The sequence below is a fragment of the Lotus japonicus genome, chromosome 1, assembly GCF_012489685.1.
Source record: "Lotus japonicus ecotype B-129 chromosome 1, LjGifu_v1.2".
NCBI lineage: Eukaryota > Viridiplantae > Streptophyta > Magnoliopsida > Fabales > Fabaceae > Lotus > Lotus japonicus.
This window is the reverse complement of record NC_080041.1, coordinates 22922322-22946246: the sequence shown is the minus strand read 5'-3', so window position 1 is coordinate 22946246 and position 23925 is coordinate 22922322. Positions and strand designations below refer to the sequence as shown.

At 37.6% G+C, this 23925-nt stretch overlaps 3 protein-coding genes and 1 long non-coding RNA gene across 4 annotated transcripts; 2 read left to right on the top strand and 2 right to left on the bottom strand.

The window, feature by feature from the left end:
- Positions 1-3811: 3811 nt before the first annotated feature.
- LOC130731713 (uncharacterized) lies at positions 3812-5327 on the top strand. The gene is made up of 4 exons (XR_009016790.1): positions 3812-4267; positions 4376-4493; positions 4784-4886; positions 4976-5327. It is a non-coding gene; the product is annotated as an uncharacterized LOC130731713 (long non-coding RNA).
- A 5781-nt stretch (positions 5328-11108) lies between these two features.
- Positions 11109-11885, bottom strand: LOC130734168 (18.2 kDa class I heat shock protein-like). Its single transcript, XM_057586494.1, has one exon. It carries the CDS (start codon positions 11756-11758, stop codon positions 11297-11299), a length of 462 nt encoding a protein of 153 aa, XP_057442477.1. The 5' UTR covers positions 11759-11885; the 3' UTR covers positions 11109-11296.
- Positions 11886-12766: 881 nt separating this feature from the next.
- Positions 12767-14324, top strand: LOC130730312 (protein MAIN-LIKE 1-like). The gene is made up of 2 exons (XM_057582284.1): positions 12767-12836; positions 13190-14324. Coding segments are annotated over exons 1-2 (1137 nt in total). The 5' UTR covers positions 12767-12834.
- Positions 14325-14508: 184 nt separating this feature from the next.
- Positions 14509-16321, bottom strand: LOC130730302 (protein FAR1-RELATED SEQUENCE 5-like). The gene is made up of 4 exons (XM_057582271.1): positions 16241-16321; positions 14999-16158; positions 14652-14901; positions 14509-14538 (listed from the first exon to the last, which is right to left on the bottom strand). Exons 1-4 carry the CDS (start codon positions 16319-16321, stop codon positions 14509-14511), a joined length of 1521 nt encoding a protein of 506 aa, XP_057438254.1.
- Between the last annotated feature and the right edge of the window lie 7604 nt (positions 16322-23925).

The window sequence follows — 23925 nt, the reverse complement described above, 5'->3', positions numbered from 1 at the left end:
ATAATTTCACAAATAAACTGATTCATTCTAAGAGGAAAACGGAAATAAACTTCCAGAAATCAATTCCAAAATAAACTCCAGAAATCAAAATAACCAGATTTGAAGTAATCTCAAAATACGTACCAGAAATCAATTCCAAATATCAATTCATACAGAAAACTCAAAATAACACCAAAAAAAAATTCATATCAGGGACACAACCCTATGGCTCAATCTGGAGATGAACAACTCAAAATCATCCCTTCAGTTGAAAACGGGGTGGAGGCGCAGCGACGAGAACAAAGGATAGTGCTTTTCCGAAGTGAACCGTAGCTGATGTACTTGGTTGTGGCTAAGATGCGTCGGTTGATCTCGCTGTCCATCTCAAACTCGCTGCCACCTTCAACCTCCATTCCCCAACTCTTCCATGCAGTCAGCGATTGAGCCTTGGCAGAGGGTTTTCGCCGACATCCATCCCACTCCGACGGCTGCTCCTCGTGCATCCACCGTTGAAGCCATCGCGACCAGAATGGTGGCGCGAATCAACAAAGAGACCACCGTGGCTTCAATTGACACTGAGGCCAGTACCCAAATCCGTCAACGGAGAACCCACGACCTCGTCCTCCTCCCTTTCGCAAGCTCTCATTCACTACTACCAACTCGCCGGCACGCTTCGCCACCGCCAGGATCACCGCCTCAAGCTCTGGTGCGCCGCCGACCAAGGCGTCCCTCTCATCCGCGCCACCACGGACTTCACCCTCGATTCCGTGAACTATCTTGATGATTCGAAGCCCGATTTCATCGAGCATCTGGTGCCCGACCCGGGACCTGAAGAGGGGTTGGAGCGAAACCATCTTGGTATATGACACGGTGTTAAAGCTTCGACCTTGACCGTGGGACTCGGTGCGAAGGAGCAGATCGATGGGTCTGGTGCGAAGCGTGTAAAGGGCTAGAGGTTGAAGATGGTACTTTGATGTGAAGATGGTGGTGGGGACTGGAGCAGATCGATGGGACCAGATCGATGTTAAACTATTGAGGAGCAGATCGCCATTGATCGATGCTTGTGTTGTTCCTGATTCTTCACGAGTATGATGCATTGATGCCCGAGCTTGTTTCCTTTCAGATTTCAGATTAACCTAGGTAGGGAAGGTAAAGGGAAGAGGGAGAGGAAAAAGGGTAAAGGGAAGGGGTAAAGACAAAATTACCCTTCTGGTCCATGGGTGGACCAGAATATAACTAGCCCACCCTAGTGGGCACCAAAATAGAGAGGTCAACTGCTAAAATATAACGTAGCTAGTAGCTAATAAGCATTATTATTTTTTTGTTGATGTTTTCTCCAATTCTTCTGGAATAGAAAACATATCTTATCAAAATCAACAAAAAAAATCAAAATTAATTTTGAAAAAGTTATGAAAATTTTCTAAAATTCAATATCTGGAATGCAACAATGGTATATGCACACCTCATATTTTATACACTTCATTTTCACCTATTTTTTTTCTATATCTCTCATATTATCATCTGTCACATCTTATACTTTCTCTCTCTTATTTTTTTCTTCTTTCTAACTCTCTCACCCCCACCTATTTCCATCTCAAAGATGAGGCTTTGAGGTGTGAACAAAAAATTATTCATCCGAAATGTGATAAATATATTTCAAAATGATTAAAATAATGAAAGAGAAGGAAAAGGAAGAAAGAAGTTCTCAAACAAAACAAGAGATTTCAATTACAAATGAAGGAGATGCAACGACAAAGATACAACGAGAAGAACTCTTGGGGTTAAGGCGGTCCAAAAAATCACTACCAACCGAAACCCGATTCACCCGACAAAACCGTCACTCAAGAAATCGAATATGAATAACCCTTAGCTACTAATCAGTAAGTGGCGGGTCTAGTGTTTAGATGATTTTTCACCCGACAAAACCGACTATTTTATCCCGAGTCTGACTGATTGATATCTCAAACCCATCTAGACTGTTCACAATTTCACATTACCCTCACTACTAACTTTGTTGCTTGACTTGCCTCCTCCCTTAAATCTTTCTATTCTCTTTAACAATCATAAATTTGAATGAGTTATTGGCTAATGAAGTTTTACCTAAGAGTTCCTTCATTCAGATGAGTGAGATCTATCCAAGTATAGTTTCATTCTATGTCATCTTCGTGCATCGTCAATACGAAGCCAACTTTGTAGTGTCATCTTCTCTTTTTTATTAACTTTTCTAGATTAGCAACCCGCATGAACCCACCCGACAAAATTGTGATCCGTGCAAACCGAACCCGAGCAACTCGTAGCCACTAATCGATCGATGGCGGGTCTAGTTTTTTTTTTTTTTTAATGTTTTTCACTCGATAAAACCGACAATTTTGATCCGAGTTCGACCGAAACCGACTGATGGACAACCCTACTTAGGGTAAACACCTGACGAAAGGTAAGAAAAGATACAATAAAAAAGAAAAGTTTGTGATTGATCACTACTACAGAAAAGGCCTTTCGTCACGGTTAAAACCGCCCATTCGTCACGGTTTAACCGTGACAATAGAAGGCGTGACAATTGCTCAATTGTCACGGTTAAAGGCGGAACCGTGACAATTGATACGCCTGTTATCACGGTTTGCAAAATGTAACCGTGGCAATAGAGGTCACCTATTGTCACGGTTACCTACTTAACCGTGACAATTGATTAGCCTGTTATCACGGTTTGTAAAGCGTAACCGTGACAATAGGTTCCCTCTATTGCCACGGTTCAGTAAGTAACTGTGGCAATAGGTGGCCTCTATTGCCACGGTTATAACCGTGACAATAGGTCATACACCTGGTCTATGAAATTGCTACAGAATTTTTGATTTTTTTTTACCTGGTGTGTGCATAAATTTTAGTACGTTTATATTGAAAAATAAATTGCATAAAATCACCAACATTCACATATTCTAGCCAAATTACTCAAATATTCCAACCTTGAATAAGAAAACAATACATTTACACTAATTTGTCCAAAACAATATTAATTGTTGTTGAGAACATACTCTCACAAGGAATTAAACCAAATAGCCCACACTAGCCAGTACAATACACTGCTTGAACCAAATACTCTAAAAAAACATGCAGTACAGTTCCATACCATAAGTAGCCCATACTCTCACAAAGAATTAAACCAAATAGCCCACACTAGGCAAAATTCTTTAACACATAAGTAGCCCACTCTTCTTTAATTTCATTTAGTTGATCCTCATCATAGAAGCCAAATTGACAATCAGAGAAGTACTGCAAAATGATGGTAAAAGTAACAAAATTTAGAGTCACACTTAAAAATAGGAAAAATTAAGAATTTAGTCAAAGTTCCATACCGCTTGTGGAATTGTAGATTTTTTGTGCGCAATTATCTCCTTTAGAAAGCTTAGTACATAGTTTAACCCGTGGCAACATATGACCTCTTTTGCCATGGTTTAACCCGCCCATTAGCCACAGTTTGTTATATATCCTTCTTCAATTAAGATGAGTGGATGCAATATTCTTTCTAATAAAGATGTAACTGAATTTCATCTAATTAGAAACCAAAAGATGTGACTGCAAGCTACTTCTATAAATCATTCACTTAAATTTTGCAAGCTACTTCTATATGCATCTTATCTCAGGCTGTCATAGTGCAAGAATCTATTATAATATATTAATTGTGAAGCGCGCAATATAACGCCGCCACCTCACATTTTTTTTATTAGCAAATTTTGCCACCTCAGATTTTAGAGTGACGTGTCAACATATCTTACCCTCCTTCATTTTACAATATCTAACCTCGCTCCATCAACTCATCTATTATTCCTCTCCCTCGACCATTCCTTGCCTACCCACAGAAAATCTACACAAAATTGACTGCTTTTAAGTTTCTTTCCTCTGTGATTGCAATTCCTCTTCCTCCATCATCGACTATCAGGATTAAGTGCTCGCATCCTCCTTCCGGAAACCCTCTCCCAAAGCCTCTTTCTTATGGAAGATGTGCTTGAACCGAAGCAGCAGCAGCGGCGGCCTAAGCGTCCAATTTAGAAGCGAAGATGGAGACTCCGTTGGCATAGGCGCAAATGAGGCCTTTCCTCTCACAATTGAGGCGACAACCATCATAATGTAGGGACATTGCATTTCCCACACCTTCTTTCAACTCACGTGAAACCAGCACTTTTGATTTTGATTAACTACTCCAATTTCACTCCTTGCATACTGTTTCTGTCTGAGAAACGACAGAGTACTCTGAAAACTCGGGCCTAAAAACTAAGTGCAGATACAACAGAAGGTACACTACCTACTAATACTGTATTTCTTTATGCAATCAGTGGTTCTTGGACTGAGTTAATTATCTAAAAAGCTAATGTCATGCACATAATTCTCTTGCATTTGGCAGAAGAGGAAAATATCATAAGGTTGATGAGTAACTCATTCCAAAAGCACAATCCAAGCCTTATTTTATTTTGATGGCTTTTTGTCCATAGGAGGTAATGGCTGATAAGGAATTTTTACATGTAAGTTACAATCTTTTTTTAGAAGTTTTCCCCCATACTATTTTGGCATTTTTTTATCTGTTCTCTTAAGAATGTCTCTAAACAGCTATTGATTATACAATAAGAGTTAACACACTTATATTTCTAAGAACATTCTGTTAATTTCTGGCATTCACTTAAATAGATGCAAATTTGCTGGGATTCAAATTTGAACCTTTAAAAAGGGATTCAAAATAGATATTGTGTTGTAATGTGTATCAATGTACATAGACATGACTGGAAATTCATGATCTTTACTTTCCCCATTTCAGGAAAAATACCCACAGAACAAAGTACATATGGAGCACAATCTACTCCAAGATCTCACTCATGACTGGTTTGTTATAGTTCGATACCCACAAAACAATACCAAAGGTAAACAACTCAACCATTTCATCATATTTAAATAATTGGTTTTATAACTTTGAACTAAATACTAAATATCTTTCCTTTGATTATAAAAGGAGGGATTATAAAAGGAGCAATGTCTACTTACACAACAAATATCATCTGATGATGAAGAAGAAGAACCATTGGTGTTTAAAAAGAAAACAAGGTAGCACCGACAAAGCTTACACAACGTGTATCATTTGATCATGAAGAAATCAAGGAGACAGATGGCATTACATCCTCTGATAAAGAACAAACTTCAATTCAAATCTACATGACAAACACATCTAAGAGAACCAGAGTTAGTGGTACGAACACCATGAGGAAGCCAAAAGGACAGGAAAAGAATAAAAAGTGTAATTCTATGTAACGCTTACATTCCATTTCCTGCAATTTACATCATTTATTTGACTATTTTATTTCTAAATCTAAAGTTTATTTTAATTTCAATAAAATATTTTAAATCATGTAGTAATACATTTTTCCCCACATTTTGAGTGTCTTAACAACGATCATTACTATGGTAAAGAATTTTCGGGAAATTAACAATATATTGAGTCAGTAGTATTCGTCCGCGCATCGCGCGGGTCTTAGTCTAGTATAAAATGAAGCTATATGCTTTTTAACAAACATATGTGAAACAGGTCTATATCTCTATCCCTATTTCTAATGAAACATGAAATCAAAAATTAAAAGAGAAGGAAAGCAGTAATCACATGAAAACAAAAACCAATTTTGTGATCATAGGATTTGTATTTTGCTATCACCAAAAACCATTTTTGCTTACCCAAAAAAAAGCTTCAACCGCAGTCACTGCATTCATAACTCAGATGATTGAAAATGACATCACATTTTCAAAACCAATTGACAGCAACATAGTAAATATATTAATCTTTACTCAAAATTTCCATAACATATATAGAACACGCCTTTACAACAGATAAATATGAATCAGTCAAACCAAACATATTTTCCCACCAGTAAATTTCAAAATGATCTCATTCTCATGTACAATATTTCATGAAAAGTTTAGAAAGAGCAATGCAAACTACACATATAGACATAGTACTAACGGATTCATTAAGATTATCATAGGAATCTGCCATCGCTGTCCATTGCTGTAAATCAGGAGGTGTGGCGCGGCTGAAAAAATTATAAAAAGTGAAGTAGAATGATGTTTCCCATTGTCACTATATTTTTGAAGAGGAAAACAAGTAAAAGACAAATTAAGAACTCACTTGAGTAAGTTAAGCTGCTGTAGAATTGAATGGTGAGCATTTTGACTCTGAAAATAGCAGTCAATCATGAAGAGAGTTAAACAAAATATAAACTTTATTACAGACTCACTCTAAGTAAAAGGGGAATGTGCCAAATGTTTGGTACATCATGGATATTCAGAATATTATCAACCCGTGAAAAAATATACAGAAAATATCAATCAATAATAAAACAATGCTTGGTACTCTGCAGCAGAGGCTGCCACATTCAAGCCAATGTACTTTTACTCAGAAGTTAAGATTTGTAGCTTCTAATTAGAAGTCATTATAGAGCATATCACAGTGGAAACAAACATGTTAATAGTCTGTCAACATGTATAATTATGTTTATTGGTAATTAAGGATACTACTTTGATTGTGCAGTGATACTACAGCAGGACTTGTTAATTTGTTATCTAGACCCGTTACATTTTATTACTTATCTAGGTGTAACTCAGCTTTATATAATTGATTGTTAATTAATCACTTCTTGATGAATGAAGAATGCTAATTTTGATAAGGTGCAGGGAAAACTCCAGTGTTTAGTACAGGATGTTGTATATGTTTCCAAAGCTTCTTTAATATTATATTGATCCTTGACATCTATATTCTAAATTTTATCTACATGTAGGCATTTGATGAAATCATTATATACAACTGCTGAAAAGTTAATCCGATATAATATTTTCTTTCTTTAGAATCAGTTATGTAAAGCAAAAGCTACTCACAAAAGCTTTTCCCTATAATTTATTCTGGTTTTAAAATCAATTGTAGAAGAATTATAAATCTTTAAATCCAAAGCTGTTAGTAAAGGGAAATGAAATCTGAAGAAGAAAAAAAGAGATCATTTTGGGGACCAACTAAAAAGAGAATAGCCAAGCTCAGTTCACCAACTAACTTTCTGGAACTTGGCAAACTGTGAGACTTTTCCTTGGTACTCTGCAGCAGAGGTTGCCATATTCAAGAACAAATATTTTAGCTACTAATATGTAACCAAGCCAGCAATTAAGATAAATGTAAAATTCTCCATTAAAATAATGACAAGTGGATTAGAACCTACGATGTCGGAGATTTTTTTGTTCTTTCACGACTCATCTAACTTATACTATCCAAGACCACCACAATCCCACTAATCACAAAATTTATGAAAATTAGCATGGTAAAACTAGCATGACAGTAAGCTAAAACTAGCATTGTCAGTATGCTAAAACTAGCATTGATATAAGCATGGTAAAATTTATCATGTGGAACAATACCTCTTGAGCTAGATGATTGGTTTACAATGCCCTTGACAACTTCAACCAGCTCTTTTAGTGCTTTAGCACGAACTTTTAGAGCCTCAGATTCTTCTGTTTGTTGTTTCTCCAAGAGCTCTATGCATTTATCCCCCACTGCTGATGCCAAATCACCCTATATATGAAAATCAGAGTAAACATGAATGATTCTGGCTAGTAGGCAAGTCAAGGGTTGATAGCAACCCTTGGATTGTTATTGCACCACCCTGCAGTTGTTGTATTATAACTCATAGGCAGGGCCAGAGCACTTACAGGAGCTAGAGCTAATGCCCTTAACATCAATAATGCACCAAATATATCCATTACAAAACCTGTCAGCCATGTTCATAGCATATGACCTTAATACCTGCAAACAAGATGGAAAAATAACCCAAAAGAGCAATGTTAATACTTAATCAAACAGTCACACCCTACCCACTTAGCTTCAATGCAAAAAAATGGAACTTTTACCCAATTTTTCATAACCCAAAACCCCACCCTCATACATATGTACCCAATTTCACAATTCCAAAAACTTCAATAAAACATGCGTATGTTAGTAATCATATAGTTTTCTTGAAAGGAGAGATTTTGAAGCTGGAATCAGATCATAGTGGTAAAAGGGGTAGCAGAAAGAAAGAAAAAAGCAGAAAAGAGAAAGGGGAAAATTGAAAATGAGAAACATGCCTTGAACTTGAAAGAGAAAGGGGGAAGAATGATTGTGCCTTTCTTCTGAAGGATCTTACCTACCAACATGCCCCAACTCAAGAGGAATCCCAGCCTCAGAATATTGCCCCCAAGAATCGCCGACACAGCCTCTGTCTCGCCGAGGTTCTTCAAGGCCTGAGCCACCACCCAGGCTTCTCTGATTCATAGGGAAATTGGGCGTGGGTTCAACTTCAAGAGGCAACGGATCAAGAGGGAGAGTGGGAGGGAAGGAGAGGGAAACGAGAGAGGGTGAAATTTGCAGAGTGTTGCGCGATGCATGCAAGCAGGTTGAGCTTTAGGGTTTTGATGGAGAGAACAGATCGAGGGTGAAATTCGCAGAGATGGAGATAGCAGATCGATGGAGAGGCAAAAATTGCAGTGTCAGGCGAAGGGGAGAAGGGGAGGGTTTAGGGTTTCTCTGAAAATTTTGGAGTGTGTGGGAGGGAGTGGAAAAATGTTGGGGGATTATGAAAACTCAACCTATTGCCACGGTTCCCCCAAAAAATAATAAAATACTTCTCTCTGTTGCCACGGTTCCGCCTAAAACCGTGGCAATTGAGCTATTGCCACGGTTCCGCCTATAACCGTGGCAATTGGGGCGTGGCAATAAGCTAATTCTGTAGTAGTGGATGCAGAGGAAACATTTCACGGACTTGGTCATGTGTATGCTCTTTCTATGAGGTTTTTCTATCACATCACTTATCATATCTTCTATTCCCTCTCTCTTTTTTTCTTCTTGTTCTCACTTGTCTTAAGTGTGATGATGATCAAGGATAATATGGTCTTTTTTATCTTACTTTTATTTCTTTTAATTATTTCTCTTTATCTTTTTGAGTCTCATATAGTGTTTTTATTCTTATTTGCATTTTTGTCATTTTCATAGTTTTATTTTACTTTTAGCCCTTCTTATTGAGTCTTTTTAGTTTTAATCCTTGCTCTATATATTAGAGCATTTGAGGATATTTTGGGGGAGGAATCTTTGTGCCAAATGTGATCTAAATTTTCATGACTTTATGTACATTTGAGGGATGTTTTTTGGTTACAAAGATGACTTGATGTGTGTTAAAGTGTGCAGCCCTCATTTAATGTTCACGATGAGGAACAAAGAAATCTTATTTTGATGAAGAATGACAAGAGTTTGATTATGGTAAAGGCTCGAAAGGTTTCAACATTTGACAATGAAGGGAGTGAAATCTATTGAAGAGACTTACGTGCATTGAATTGTGAAAGTTGAGCTGAAAGAAGTGGAAAGTTCTTAGCAGGTGGTCGCACATGTGCGCGGCCATATGCAATTGAAGAGACTTAAGTGCATTAAGTTGTGCAAGTTGAGCTGAAAGAAGTCGAAAAGTTGTTGTCTCAGCAGGTGGTCACGTACACATGTGTGTACACCATGACCACGCACATGTGTTGCAGGGCAGTGGCTTAGCATTTGGTGATCAAGCTCCCACACATGAGCGTGCACTTGAACCACGCTCATGCATGGCTAGTCAGAGAGTTGGCAAGATGCCAACGCATGTGCATGCAAGTCAACCACACACAAATGTAGCTCATCATCTATTTTTCTTATAAATAGGATACTTGTAATCTTAATCTTAGCTTATGATCTTGATTTTTTGAAAAAATTATGGAGTATGTTCTTAGAGCTTTCTTGGAGCCTTATTCCATATTTGATTATGTCTATATTAGTCATGCTTGGCTAAGTTTCTTTTAGCACTTGAGATTTGAATCATTTTCTCAGTTATGTTTTATGTTTTTTAGTTTGTATGAACATGGTTTTTATCTGTGAGTCTATTTCCCTTCTACAATATTAACTTCAATACTAGAATAAGGGACTTAAGATTAGATTTGTTGCTTGCGCCTTAGGGACAAATAGTTGGTGGCCTGATAAAGAACTCTAATCCTCAATTGTGTTATTCATAGGTACTAAGGAATTAGACTAATAAGATTGAACTGAAGTTTTGCTTGCTTAAGGAATTAACTTGTAGAGACTTAAGCAACATTGAATTCCAAGAGCTTCATACACTCTTAATTATCTTAAACATAACTTGAATCAGTGAAACTAAACCCAAGTGGTATTCTTTTATCATACTCATTTCTTTGATTCTTAATCAAGTTCAACATCAAACTGAATATATATTGCATTTGTTTTTCTCATGTTCTAAACAACTATTTCTTCTTACAATATGATTCTGGAACACAATTGGTGAATTTAACAAGCTTTTGTATTACTTTAATTGATTCGTACACTTGAACAAAATGTATCATGTGACATCAGTGTGAATAAAAACTTAGTGTAAAATCAAAACAATGCATCATCTGTTAATAATTTTTGGCTCATTTAAACAGAGTGAAGAATGAAGAGGAGAGGAAGAATAAAATCATTCTCAACATGTGGACTTTCATGTGCGAAATACTTTTTTTAACTATTTGAAATTACAAATTTTGCCCAAAAACTCATTTAAAATGTACATTATGCCATTAATTTATCTTTACTTTTAACTAATCTACCCAAACTCACCCAATACTACACAGCCGTACTATCACCCTACCTGGTCGTCACTGCGACTCAAACACCACACCTCCAAATCAATAGCAACAACAAGACCTCACTTCAATTTAATTTGCAGAAGGTTTTCAAGGGTACAAGTGTACAACACCCCTCATCCGTAACCCATTCTTCATCAAATCATCCAACCACTGCAAGAAGATTGAACACAAGACCCTGAAACAATAGGAGGCCAATCAAAGCACCTACAAACAACTGAAACAACTGAATAATTGCTTACTTTTAATCCACATGTGAAATTGGAACCAAAAGCAATCAACTCATAAAACACTCCTTTTGTACATTCACCAAGAATTTTCCAATGCTAGCTCAAAAAACAACCAAACTATTTGATCTTATAATCATATCGCACACTCTTGCTGATCAGGTCTAATACTACTTCAGATAAATAGAAAGGATCAGATGCTTCATAATTTATGAAATAACTCTTTATTGATATGCCAAACCTTTACAATCACCTTAATAGCAAAACCTTACATATATATAGCCCATACATAAACAAAAACAAGACAGGACAACATTTCACAAAAGAGACAGATAACATGACAAACTTGTTTGAAAGAGAGAGACTGCACATTCCAGAAGATTGATTCAACCAGAAATCTGAATAGACTTAACCTCAGGCTTCTTCTCTTCCTCCTTAGGCACAGTAACAGTGAGCACCCCATTCTCCATGGCAGCCTTAACCTGATCCATTTTAGCATTCTCCGGCAGCCGGAACCTCCTCATGAACTTCCCGGAGCTCCTCTCTACGCGGTGCCACTTATCATCCTTCTGTTCCTGCTCCCTGCTTCTCTCCCCGCTTATCTGCAACACGCTGCCGTCCTCAACCTCCACCTTCACCTCCTCCTTCTTGAGCCCAGGGAGGTCGACGCTGAACACGTGAGCCTCCGGCGTCTCCTTCCAGTCCACACGCGTGTTGGCTATGGCCGTGGTCTCGCAAGCAGAGGAATTGGAGACAGGGAATCCTTCAAAGGGGTCCCACAATTCTTGAGAGAATGGATCGAAGACGTTGCTTCGTCGACCACCGAAGAAGCTTGGAATGAGAGACATGATGATAGTTGATATGCTTTGCTTTTGATCACAATTGGAATCTGTAATGTTCTTGATCACTGGTTCTGCTTGTAGGAAAACAGAGTGGAGGTTTATATAGGAAAGAGAGTTATGTATCTGGGAATTTCGGGAATTTTCTTTTGAGATAGGGGTGGATCCATAGATTTTATTTTCTACAAGTTTCTACACTTTTTCTCTCTTTTAAATGACTTTAATCGTTTTCCAAAAAAAAACTTTTGAATTAAAAAAAGACTTTAATTGTTTGATGTTATTAATTTTTTGAACGTGATGTTAATTCTTATGTATACTTGCTCTGTTCCTATTATAAAAACTAGGGGAATTACGAATTTACGATTATTAAAAATATGTAATAAGATAATTTATTATTTGATTTTTAAAAAATTATATAACTTTTCATATATACCTTTAATTAATGCATTGGATAGTTTAAAAATGAATTGATCATTAGTGTCCCCCTCTAAGGTAAAAAGTAATATCTATGTGGCCAGAGACATCACTACCGTATCCCAAGCCAGATTAGTCACGTGAGGCCCATTTCTCCCGTGGCGACTGGTGGTCAAAGGGTCAAAAAAAAAATTTCAGAAATTGCAAAAGCTAAATAAATACAAGAGGTATATATGGAAGAAGATCATTAGTATTCCTAAAATTTAGTAAGGAGTCTTATATTAAGGGATATCAATAATGTATCTAAAGGGTCGTATAAAAAAGAACCGATGGAGTATTTAGGCAGAGACTATTTGCGCCCCCTTTTTTGCTAAGTCCACCATCCCCAAATACGCGAAAAGATTAAAATACCCTTCAGTAATTTAAATTTAAAAAAAAACTACCTTATCTCTACAAACCCTCCCCCTCTTTCAACCGTATACCATCTTCCTCTCCCACCCAATTTCAAAAGTTTCAACCTTCACAAAATCAAGAAGAGGAAGAGAAAGGAGGACAACCAGTAAGAAGAAGAAGTAAGAAGAAGTTGAAGTAGAAGAGGAAGAAGAGACCAAGTCAAGAAGGAGTAACCCACAAAATACAACAACAACCCATAACCCACAAGAAGAACAACAATGTAAGTTATTTCTTACAAGTTTTCGAGGCTTAGGTTGTATTTCGTGTTAAATTTCAGTCCCTCGATTTGATTCTGCAATGGGAGGAGGTTTCGTGACTTTCCCGCACTCTAAACCGCGGACAGGTTTTATGCCTACCGCATGTTTAAGTGCGGTTCGCCTGTCAAATTTTTTATACCTACCGCAAGTTTAAGTGCGGTTAGCCTGTCAATTTTTTTTAATTCTCTCTGAATTTTCTCTGAATGTTTATAAATTATTTTTTATGTTAGCAAACTGTTGTTTATGTTAATAAACTGTTGTTTATGTTAATAAATTGTTGTGTATGAGTATTAATTTTTGTATTTTTAATTTTCAGGCCTCCTAGGAAAACTGCCCGTGTTGTTGGTCCTTCTACTGAACCTACTGCTCCACGGGATCGTAGCTCCACTCATGCTTCTAACCGCAAACGGTCAGAAGAGGCTAATAGAGGAAGGGGTAGAGGAAGGGGTCGAGGAAGGGGTAGAGGAAGGGGTAGGAATGCTGAACAAGAGCCTGCTGTACAGGATCAGCAGAATGATGAGATTATGGCTGATCAGCAGGATGATGACACTGAGGCGGAGGAGGAGACTAGTGGTGAGGAGGAGGCTGAGGAGGATGTCGGTGCTGACCTCGAGGCGGAGTTTGATGAGGAGTCTGGTGATGAGGACGATGAGAACAGGTTGTGGTATGAGGGAGGTCCGTTTGACCTTTGCTTGTTGACTAAGTATGGCGAACATATAGCTCGTGACATATGGAGGTCATACAAGCGGCCAAATTATGAGACTAGAGGTGTGCTCAAGACCTATAATCATGGGAGGATGTGTCATCCTGTAGTCCATCATGCTCGGTACATAAGGGGTGCGGTGCATAATGCAGGTTTGCGGTGGGTGATGAAATGCACAAGCCCGAGTGTTGACCAGAGCATTATTTCTGCTTTTGTTGAGCGATGGCATCCTGAGACGTCATCTTTCCACTTACCATGGGGGGAAATGACGATCACACTTGAAGATGTCTCAGCATTACTCCACTTGCCCGTAGAGGGTGAGTTCTTCTCCTTTGGTAATCCGACTAGGGAAGAGGCGGCTCCTGCGGTTGCTCAGTTACTTGATGTGGACATTGAGCTTGTGATGGAGGAGTTTGATGCTTGTAGGGGTCCATCTCTTCGCTTTATCTTTCTCCAAGCTATTGTGGAGAAACACGTAGAGGCTAACAATGAAGTTCCTGCATGCCGAGCTTATATGCTGCGGTTGATTGGCATGACCCTTTTCTGTGACAAGAGCAACACATATATTGGTGTTGTGTATTTGTCTCTGTTTGAAGATGTTGAGAATGCATCAAGGTGGAATTGGGGAGCTGCCACTTTGGCTTACTTGTATGGTCAGCTCGGGGAGGCCAGTAGGAACGGTGCTAAGTCTGTTGCTGGTTATTTATCTCTTCTGCAGGTATTGTTATTTCTTTGTAATTATTGTTAAAACGTTTGTTGTTAAATAATTAGCATCATACTTTGTTGGAGCACACATAGAAGTCGTTTCTGGATAAGTAATCATTCTAAGGCTCTCAATGATCGACATTCTAACTCCGTGAGAAGACTCCTCGAACTTGGTTCGTAATTTATCAAATTCAGACTCAAAACTCAAACCCAATGTTGGATCCATGTCACGGTCCGAAGAATCCCAAGTCAATTTCCTCCAATGTGGATGAATTGCAAGTAATGGGACAGATTCAAACTTCATGAGCTCACAAGCACATGGTAGTCCATGGGTTCTCCTAAGTACACATTCACAGTATATACCACCAACCCCAATCATGCCAATTTGAGTCTTCTCTTTAACAATAATGTGCAATGCGGCTTTAGATACAAACCCGCGCAAATGCTTATAGAACAGGTCATTCACAGAATGCTCTGTGACAAATATGCTGAGCTGGAAGGACTCATTTATCTTGTCATGCTGCATGATAATAAGCTTGTTCATCGCAGTCCACGCAATGACCAAGTCACCCTTACTGTCGGACAATAGTTTCTTCAGCTTTGAGTGTGCCCCCTCAACTCTGCGCATGGTATAAACATGAAATAAAAAAAACAGAAAACATTTTGCCAAACATTTTACAGTTGAAGTAAAAAAAGTGAAGGATAGTAACAAATTACCTGTTTGTTGTCGTGCACCCCATGTGCATACAAGTATCAATCTCAAACTTCACAAACTTGCTTCTCAAAGGCAACCAGTTAGTCTCAATGTAAGTCCAGAGCTCACCGGTATTCGACATAGCACCCACAGCTTTATCATACTCAACCTCGTTGGCAGCATACATCAACCGATTCCATCTATCAGTAATGTCTTCACGTGTCTCAATGTCTTTCACAAGTTTCTTCATCTCGCCAGTTACACTCTTAAGTACATGAAACTGACATAGAAGACAGCGAGCTGCGGGAAAAACAGTTTCCAATGCTTCCATCAAAACTTGGTCTTTGTCTGTAACAAAGACCTTCGGCAGATTGTCCTCATTAATGATCAAGTCTTTTAATCTATTCACAGCCCAAACAACCTCATCCTTTTGCTCATTCTCCATGTACGCAAAAGCAATTGAGTATGTCAAATTTGTCGACGTAACCCCCACCATCTCAAGTAAAGGGATCCTGTACCTATTGGTCTTGTATGTACTATCCAGAATCACAATATGAGGAAACTCATTGAATAAGTGAATGGAATCAGGGTGTGCCCAAAACAAAGATCTGACCACATCAGTACCATCCTGCACCCTGGACCAATGTGCGTATTTGTGTTCTTCCAACAACTTCATCAAGTGTTGCATCTCGGTCAACGATCCCCTCTTCAACCTGTTGTATGCTTGCTTCTCATTGTAAATCTGTTTAATTCTAGTCAAGTTGGTTGGGTTGTGTTTCCTTATAGCAATCAAAATATCACTGGCCTTGACCCTTTCTTCAATCATTTCTCCCACCATCGCCTTTTCCTCTGGATTTAGACGGCCAACATATGAGTGACCCTGCAAAACCTCAACAGTGTCATGATTATGGATCCCACTATGCACAAGCACCGTCCACATTTTATCTTTATTACTACGCCTTGCCCTTAGCCTGAATGGACAATTACACTTCTTAGTTTCAGTCCGATTTCGCTTTAACACCGATGTGGATGGTTTATATTTGCCGCCACGCTCACATCCTAGTGTCATCACGGCCCTCCTTTTGTCAGATCCATAGTCCGACTTCTGAATAATAATAACATAGCCATGCTCTTTACCTACAGCTTTGGCCCAATTAACAAGATCTTTGGAGGATTCAAAAGCCTACAACATTTAAAAACTCAATTAAGTATACATCGCATGACCTACACATAGTGCCTAACTTGTTAAATTGAACAAAACTTACTTGGCTAGTGGTGAAAGCTTTTGTAAGATCCACAGAAGGCACAATCTCCATATTGGGCCTATTTACTTCCTCAGGTATCATTATGCTGCAATCAACAAAATAAGCTCAATCAATCTAAAAAACTTTGTTTTGTCCGCACTTTAATATGCGGCAGCACATATTTGCCTTCCGCAGTTTAACTGGCGGACCTATTATTCCAACATATCACTTTCCGCACGTATGCTAACGGGAAAATCAATTTTATTTAGATAGTAGCAGTACCAGAACTTAAGACGATTGAAATAACTAAGTTTTTTTGACTTCCGCTAACAAGTTAGCGGAAGGTATAAATTTAACACGTCCGCACGTATGTTAACGGGAGCGTGTAATTTGTTTCATTACCGCAGTTTTAAGGGCGGGACTATCTAGTTACGTCAGAAAGTCGCGAAATCGCGATGGAAGCTAAAAAAAGCTGAAAAAAAAAGCTCGGAAAAAGGTAAAAACTTACATGGGTAAGCTTTTATTCTTGACTTGAGATCACCCAAAAGAGCTTGGGGGTGGAGGAGCGGAGGAGTGGAGGATTAAGAGGAGAGTGAGGAGGAGGGTGAGGAGGAAGAAGGAGATGGTGTGTGGGAAGTAAAAATTAAATATTACCTTTTTATGTTTTTTTTACTAAGGGCATTGTTGGAATTTTTAAAAAAGGAGATGGCGGACTTAGCAAAACAGGGAGGCGCAAATAGTCTCTGCCTAATAAATATGAGATATTTAAAGCGTATTTAACCCTAAAAAATAGCAAAATAATGAATATTTGCGAGAGCTCATCAAATGGGATTGGATGGTAAACAGTTGGGTTTTGTTTAGGGGCTTTGACATGGAGGCCTTTGAGGCATTTGTGTTTTTGTTTCTGATTTTGTTTGAACTTGATTTGGTATTCGTTTAGCTTTTTGTCAATGTTAGGTTGTTGAGCTTGTAGGTTTTCTCTGCAGAGAAAGATCTTTTTCCTTTGTGGTTTTTGTTGTGGCTTGATAGGATCTCGTTTTAGTTGAATCCGTCTCCGCATATGGTACCCAAAGAGAGGACTTTCCCAGTTGTTGAGATTTGGGATTTTGTGTCTTTTGTCCAGGCGAAGGCAAACTCTTGAATTTGTCCCTTTTGAATGGCTAGTTTACTTTGCGGAGGCCTAGCTGGGTTTGCCTCTTTTGTGGGATTTTGTGATCATTTGTCGAGAGAACTTGTATCTTGACGCATTCAACATTCAATAGTTATCTTTTGATTTTTCCCGAAGAATAGCTCAAGCGAGAAGAGCTGGAGACATATGGGTTAGTAAAAGAAGATCTAGGCTTAATCCCTGGAGCAGAAACTTGGTCGATAAAAAAATTTGATTTAAGAAAAAAGCTAAAACATTTGAATTTAAATAAATAATTTAAATTTTCAAAACAAATAATTTAACTTAGAAGAATCACACTCTCATAGATAGATAGTCTATGAAATTCACTTTACTGAGATGAGAGAGAGAGTATTGGAGATAGACTCATTGAGAAACTAGAGCTCCCGACGGTTACACTCTCCAAAATTAGAATTCTAATTTTTCTTTGATAACGAATGTGCGATCCGGGGTATGGTCGAAGACACCTACAAAATAGAAACATCACAGAAAATAGAAAACAAGAAAAACACAATAAAAAGGAAAAGGACTAAATCTATAATCTGAAAATAAACACCGAAATACAAGAAAAGGGGATTAATCTGTGTCTTCAAAATCTTTTCATGATTAGTTTTTAAAATTCTTTTCAAAGATTCTCTTTTCTCAGTAGCATAGCAGGGGATTGAATTTACAGAGTAAATAACAAAGAAACAAAAGATTAAGAATATGAATATATATACTGGTTCACTAAACATGGGCTAAGTCAAATCTTGGTATCCACCAAGAGTCTCCACTAATCAACCAAGTATTATTGACTTCTCCTTCAAGAGTAATCTTAAGAACTTTTCCTTATTAAGTATTCTCAGGGATTTTTCCTATCAAGTATTATACATGACTTTTCATTACAAGTATTCTCAAGGACTTCTCCTCATCTTTTTGAAGGTGTTTTCTTCTACTTTGATTCTCCTATGAAGAGGGAGGTAGAAAACTTAAGCTCCAACATCTCTCTAGTATGTAAATCAGATTTGACTCTTTTGAATGTACTTAGAGGCTTTTATAGAGAAAGGATAAACTTGTGGTTCTTTATTTTTGTTTGGAGATAATATTTGACTATGAAGCGTGCTTTTGATTTCATTGAAGTTGGAAGTAGTAAATTCTAGGCTTAATTCCAGTTTAGGCCCCTGATGTTTCACAAATGAGCGATCTGCACCCTCGTGTTTAAAATGTGCGGTCAAGCCCCCTTATGTATCTAAACTGTGACATTGGTGCCCTTCCGTCAATATCCGTTTGGTTCTGTGAGTTGACCAAACGGTTCTCCCTTCATTAACTGACGTGGCGTACACGTGTAATAACAATTATTTTACAAAAAAAAATTTAGGAAAATAATTCCCTCCCCCATTCATTAACCCGATTCCCCCCAATTTTAAACCAAGTTTTCCCCAAATTTTTACTTACCCAATCCCCCCCAATTTGAACCCTAATTAGAACAAACAAACCCCATTCATTATTCGTTGGAAAAAAGGCAGAATAGATGCTGAAACCGCACAAACATTAGCTGCACCAGGGAACCCAAGCCACCAAACAAATTTAACCAATATGTATCACAAGTGTGAGCAAACGACTCTATGACCAAGCAAATCAAGTTTGATCATTGTTGGTGAGTCTGTATTAAACTTTCTCCACCATCCCCAACCACATCTTCATAGGGCGGAAGGTACATGGGGGATGCAGATCTGGTAAATGAGTGGAGTGAAATTTCTCTGGCTTTGCATAGGGTGTAAGGTAGATGGGGGTTTGTTTTTCTGATTTGGGGTTAGCATTTGGGTCATGGGGTTGGGATAGAGAAGAGGAGAAGAAGAAGGTTGGGTTCTGATTTTGCTGAAGATTAAAATGTGAGGGAGGAGATGAAGAAGAAAAAGAAGAAGAAAGGAAAGAGAGGGGGGGCTGGAAGCGTGAGGGACAGATGGGGATTGAGGGTTTTTTAGTTGTTTTACTATTTTTTTTTATGTTTTATTAAGTTAACTTTTTATTTGTAAAATAATTGTTATTACACGTGGACGCCACGTCATTTAATGAAGGGAGAACCGTTTGGTCAACTCACATAACCAAACGGATATTGACGGAAGGGCACCAATGTCACAGTTTAGATACATGAGGGGGCTTGACCGCACATTTTAAACACAGGGGGTGCAGATCGCTCATTCGTGAAACATCAAGGGCCCAAACTGGAATTAAGCCTAGTATAAATTCTATCTTGTTTGATCTTCAAGAGTTTCGTTCATTCATGTTTTTTTTTTGTTAAGCTTCATACATGTTCTTTTGAGATGGCTTTGCTTGATCGAGGTAGATCTACAATGGTTCTATCCCAAGGTCTGTTTGCCTACGCAATAGATCTTTTCTTCTCGCAAGCTAACGTCTCCTTGCTGTGCATTTAATCCATTTGACAGTTTGTGACAAGGATTACTTTCCAATAAGGTAATATAAGCACTGGCCTAAAAGATTTGTATCAATGTTAACGTTGTAGACTCTGTCTTGAAGTAGAGATTCCTTTCAATTCTAAACATGCTATATAAATCTTTACCTTGGCTTTGACCGCTCTGCTGATACAGTGTATGCTTATATATAGCTTATTTTCAATTTATATCAATAAAATTTTAAAAATAGCTTATGAATAAGCACTTATGACATAAGCGCTTATGGTCAGAAGCACTTAATTAAGCTGTTTTCTCAAACGGGGCCTATGTCTTCAATAGATTTTGCTTTCACCTACTAGACATTTTGTGTACCAAGTCTTTGTTATTCCATGCTTCAAGAGGATTTTCACTTTCACATAGGATTGATGGCTTTATATCTTTGGAAGACAATTGAGATCCTTTTTGTTTGTGGTCTTTTAGATGATGTAACTTTGTGGATCTTGATTTTTTACCTTGTGTATATTTGATTTGACGTTGGAGCTGCAATCAGACATTTTCAGCCTTATGTAAATTGAATAGACGTTAAAACTTGTGCAAACACATGCTTATGGTCTTCAACAATTTTGTTGAACTTGAGCATTTTCTTCTTCTTCTTATTACCTGTTGTTTGATGTTTGTACCTATTCCTAATTAAGACTTTGAAACACATAACATCATTAGATTTTATAACTTTTCCTATTGGCCTAACATAAACCCTACAATCAGTCATTTAATTATAATCTCCGACAATGGCGTGAAAAACTTGTTGCGATTAAAAACAATGCATGCATTCAAAGCAAGTTTACTCTGTCACTCAAGTAATTTAGGATTGTGAAGTCTTAGTTCTCAGACCCAAGAGACCAGAAAAACAAACTAATTAAACCTAGGGGTGATTTCATAGTGTAGGCAAATATTAGTTTGAAAAGACGGTGTTGCGAAGATGCAGGCAAAAAAAGAGCAAGATAGAAAATCTGTCAGAGAGGAAAGCCTCGAGATTGCAAAGTAATTGAAGCATCTTCTCAGGGTTTTATATATGTTATCTAAAGAACATATGAATCCACTATACTTCTCAAATGTTAGATAAACTGCCAGGTTACACATAAATTACATACCTAAGGATACTACTACCTATCACACTCGTTATGCAAGCGTGATTGCTTAAATAATGATTAAAAAGGAGAATCTACTTAAGGGGAAATCTCCTTTAGAAGTGCACCAAAACTAATTCCTTATAATTCCCTCTCCATGAGTAAACTACCCGACTATTAATACGATTAATTACTTCTTATAGAACTAAGAAGATTAAAGAGAAAACACAAATATAATGAATTGGGAATAACATATATAAAAATATCGGGATTCAAATAAGCAACTTCGAGGAAGGACGATTCGCTACTCATGATTAAAAAGACATACATCACAAGAATCCTAGTAACTAACATCTTATTGAAACAAGATAGATAAATCTCCAATGCTTCAACCTCTCTCTCATTCTTCTTTTTCAGAGCCTGTAGCAGCCTTCTCTGTGTTTTTCTTCCTGATAGTCTACTGCATGTTGCTCTTCCTTTTCCCTAAGCCCTATTTAAATATAAATAGTCAGGTTTCACTCGGGCCTCTGCTGCTACAACGGAAGGCATGGTCGTGCCACTTAAAGAGCACCATTGTGGCCACTTAAAAGTTAGACAAGAGAAATCTTGGGATTGACACGCTTGTGAAGCTTGAATTTTACTGAGCACGACCATGTCCCACGGAGCCCACGACCCTGCTTCCTGTTTCACACCCCAATATTCACTTTTTGCTCCATTTTACCGTTTTTCCATTGTATTCCCATTTTTTCTATTTTCATCTCTATCATTCAAATACAGTTGAAAACAAATGACTTCTAAAATAGCCTATGATTGGGTAGTGAATATGCCTTAGGCATCTTTTCTGTTTTAATCCTTATTCAAACAATCACACATACATGAAGATTGTTGTCCTTGAGTACGTAGTTTAGGTATATACTCTGTGGCTTATCTATAACTAGCACTACAGTTAAGTCATCTCCCCTAGTTTAGTGTATGTTACCCAAAAATCTATCTTTTCTCTATCTGATTTGGTTCAATTACTTATTTATTTGCTTTTCAATTTAGAGTTAGTTTGTTTACCTATTCTGTAATTACGGTTCTTGCACAGGACATATGTCGAACGCGATGCTGGGACAACCGGTTCAACAATTGACTAACAGTAACAAAACCAGCAAAATAAAAAGAAGAACGCAGAGGATTGGTAACCCAGTTCAGTGAAAAACTTTCACCTACGTCTGGAGGGTTCGCACCCAAAGAAAGGAAATACACTATCTCAAGATTCAGGAATTACAGACACTCATGAACACCACAGTTCATAGTTCACTTCCTAATCTACCCAGTGTATTTCTACTTAGTATCTCAACCTAAGTATGAGAGCCCTCTCCCTTTCTCTCAATCACTGCCACAGTGATTGGTAACAAACAATCAACAATCAGAGTTTGTAGAATCAAAGAACACATAACACAACTTTGCTTTATAGAATTAGGGAGCAAAGTTTGTTCACAAGAAATAAGGACAAAGAACAATGAACAACCCTAAAACACTTGATCTCTCTCTATTAGCTTAGGTGGTTTTCAAGCTTTAGGTCTTTGTCCCTTTATAAACTTCAGCAGCAGTGGCTTGGGCACTAGGGTTTTCTTGGGCTGAAGTAACAAATTGCAGCAACAAATCAAAATTGAATCTCGAAGATATTGTTGCAAAATTCAAACGTAAAGATAGAAACCAATCTTTTAATAAAGATTGTTTCAACAAATAACAACCCACAATTAAAACCATTATGGTACAGCTACTTGAACCTCAAGTAACTTTAAAAAAACATATCTTCATAAGATCTTCAAGGGCCCACATCACGTTCCAAGCAAAGGACTGATGTCCTAGCTTCACGAAATCATATGTCAAGGCATCTGCTTCGATATCAGGTTGTTTTTGACAAAATGCAGACAACAATGTAACAACATAGTCCCTTGGGTGCGATAGCTAAGCCTTCACAACTTATTTTACTCGAGCGATAGAGAACACTTACTCTTTTGCACATGTGTATTTTTAGCGCTACAACTAACTTCAACTTTTTTTTAAACAAAATTGATTATATATTAATCATTTTTCCTTCTAGGTTTTTCCTAGTAAGGTTTTAATGAGGGACTTTTTATTTAGTCTAGCTTCCAAGGGGTTTTGATTTTGATTTTTTCAATTGTAATTTTGTTTTTTGTTTTTTTTGTTTTTTCTCTTAGCTCCCTTTTGTATTGAGTTGAAGTACCCCTTGTAATTCACTTCAATATATTAATTGGCTTATAAAAAAAATATTAATCATGAAAATTTTAGGAGACCTCTTAAAGAAAAAGAAGACGGACAACCCAGTAAAATACAGGGTTCAATGTCTCCATTGAGCAGATATACAAAAGTCCACCACAGCAACACCGAAAACAAAGACCCGAGCAAAAAAAATACAATAAACTATAAAATCTGCACAAAAAGAAGGCTCACAAAATCAGGAAACAAACAACCAAAACAACACTACTAATGCGCTAAGAAGAGAACATCGTTCTAAATTCGTGCTCTAACTCACGAATAACTTGAAGGTGCCTGGGTACTCAAGCCCAAACTCGCGAATGACTTTAACATTTCTTTAAGATCCAAACTAGGGATATTAATAATTTCTCTATGAAATCTTAGGAAGAAATTGTAAAGTGATTCATGTTGCCTCAAGTTCCTTGTCAAATGATAAATTTATCATGACTATTCATGAATGAATTGAAGAGAAATATCATTCCATCACTCCATCCCTTGATGGAGTGAAGAGGAAGAGATTTGCAGAATCTATTTTTCAAGAAATTGGCTCCATGTTAGCAGTTTTGTTGGGAGATCTAGAAACTAGGCCTTTGCTATGAAATATGAATAGATTGTGAATTCTTAACTCTTCAATTTGCTGAGAGAAAATCCTTCCAGATTGAAACCTTTGCAAGTTTCCAAAATAGGAATTCCAATTTTGAACTTCTCGTGGCGTGATTTCACCATAACCACGAGAATTGATTCATCAAAGTT

What these genes read in the sequence shown, in the direction of transcription:
- LOC130734168 (XM_057586494.1), bottom strand. Translation starts at nt 11,758, where the DNA reads ATGTCTCTCATTCCAAGCTTCTTCGGTGGTCGACGAAGCAACGTCTTC.
- LOC130730302 (XM_057582271.1), bottom strand. Translation starts at nt 16,321, where the DNA reads ATGATACCTGAGGAAGTAAATAGGCCCAATATGGAGATTGTGCCTTCT. An exon ending in AAGCTTTCACCACTAGCCAA is followed by an intron (nt 16,159 to 16,240) that starts GTAAGTTTTGTT and finishes TAAATGTTGTAG; the next exon opens with GCTTTTGAATCCTCCAAAGA. An exon ending in GGGTGCACGACAACAAACAG is followed by an intron (nt 14,902 to 14,998) that starts GTAATTTGTTAC and finishes TACCATGCGCAG; the next exon opens with AGTTGAGGGGGCACACTCAA.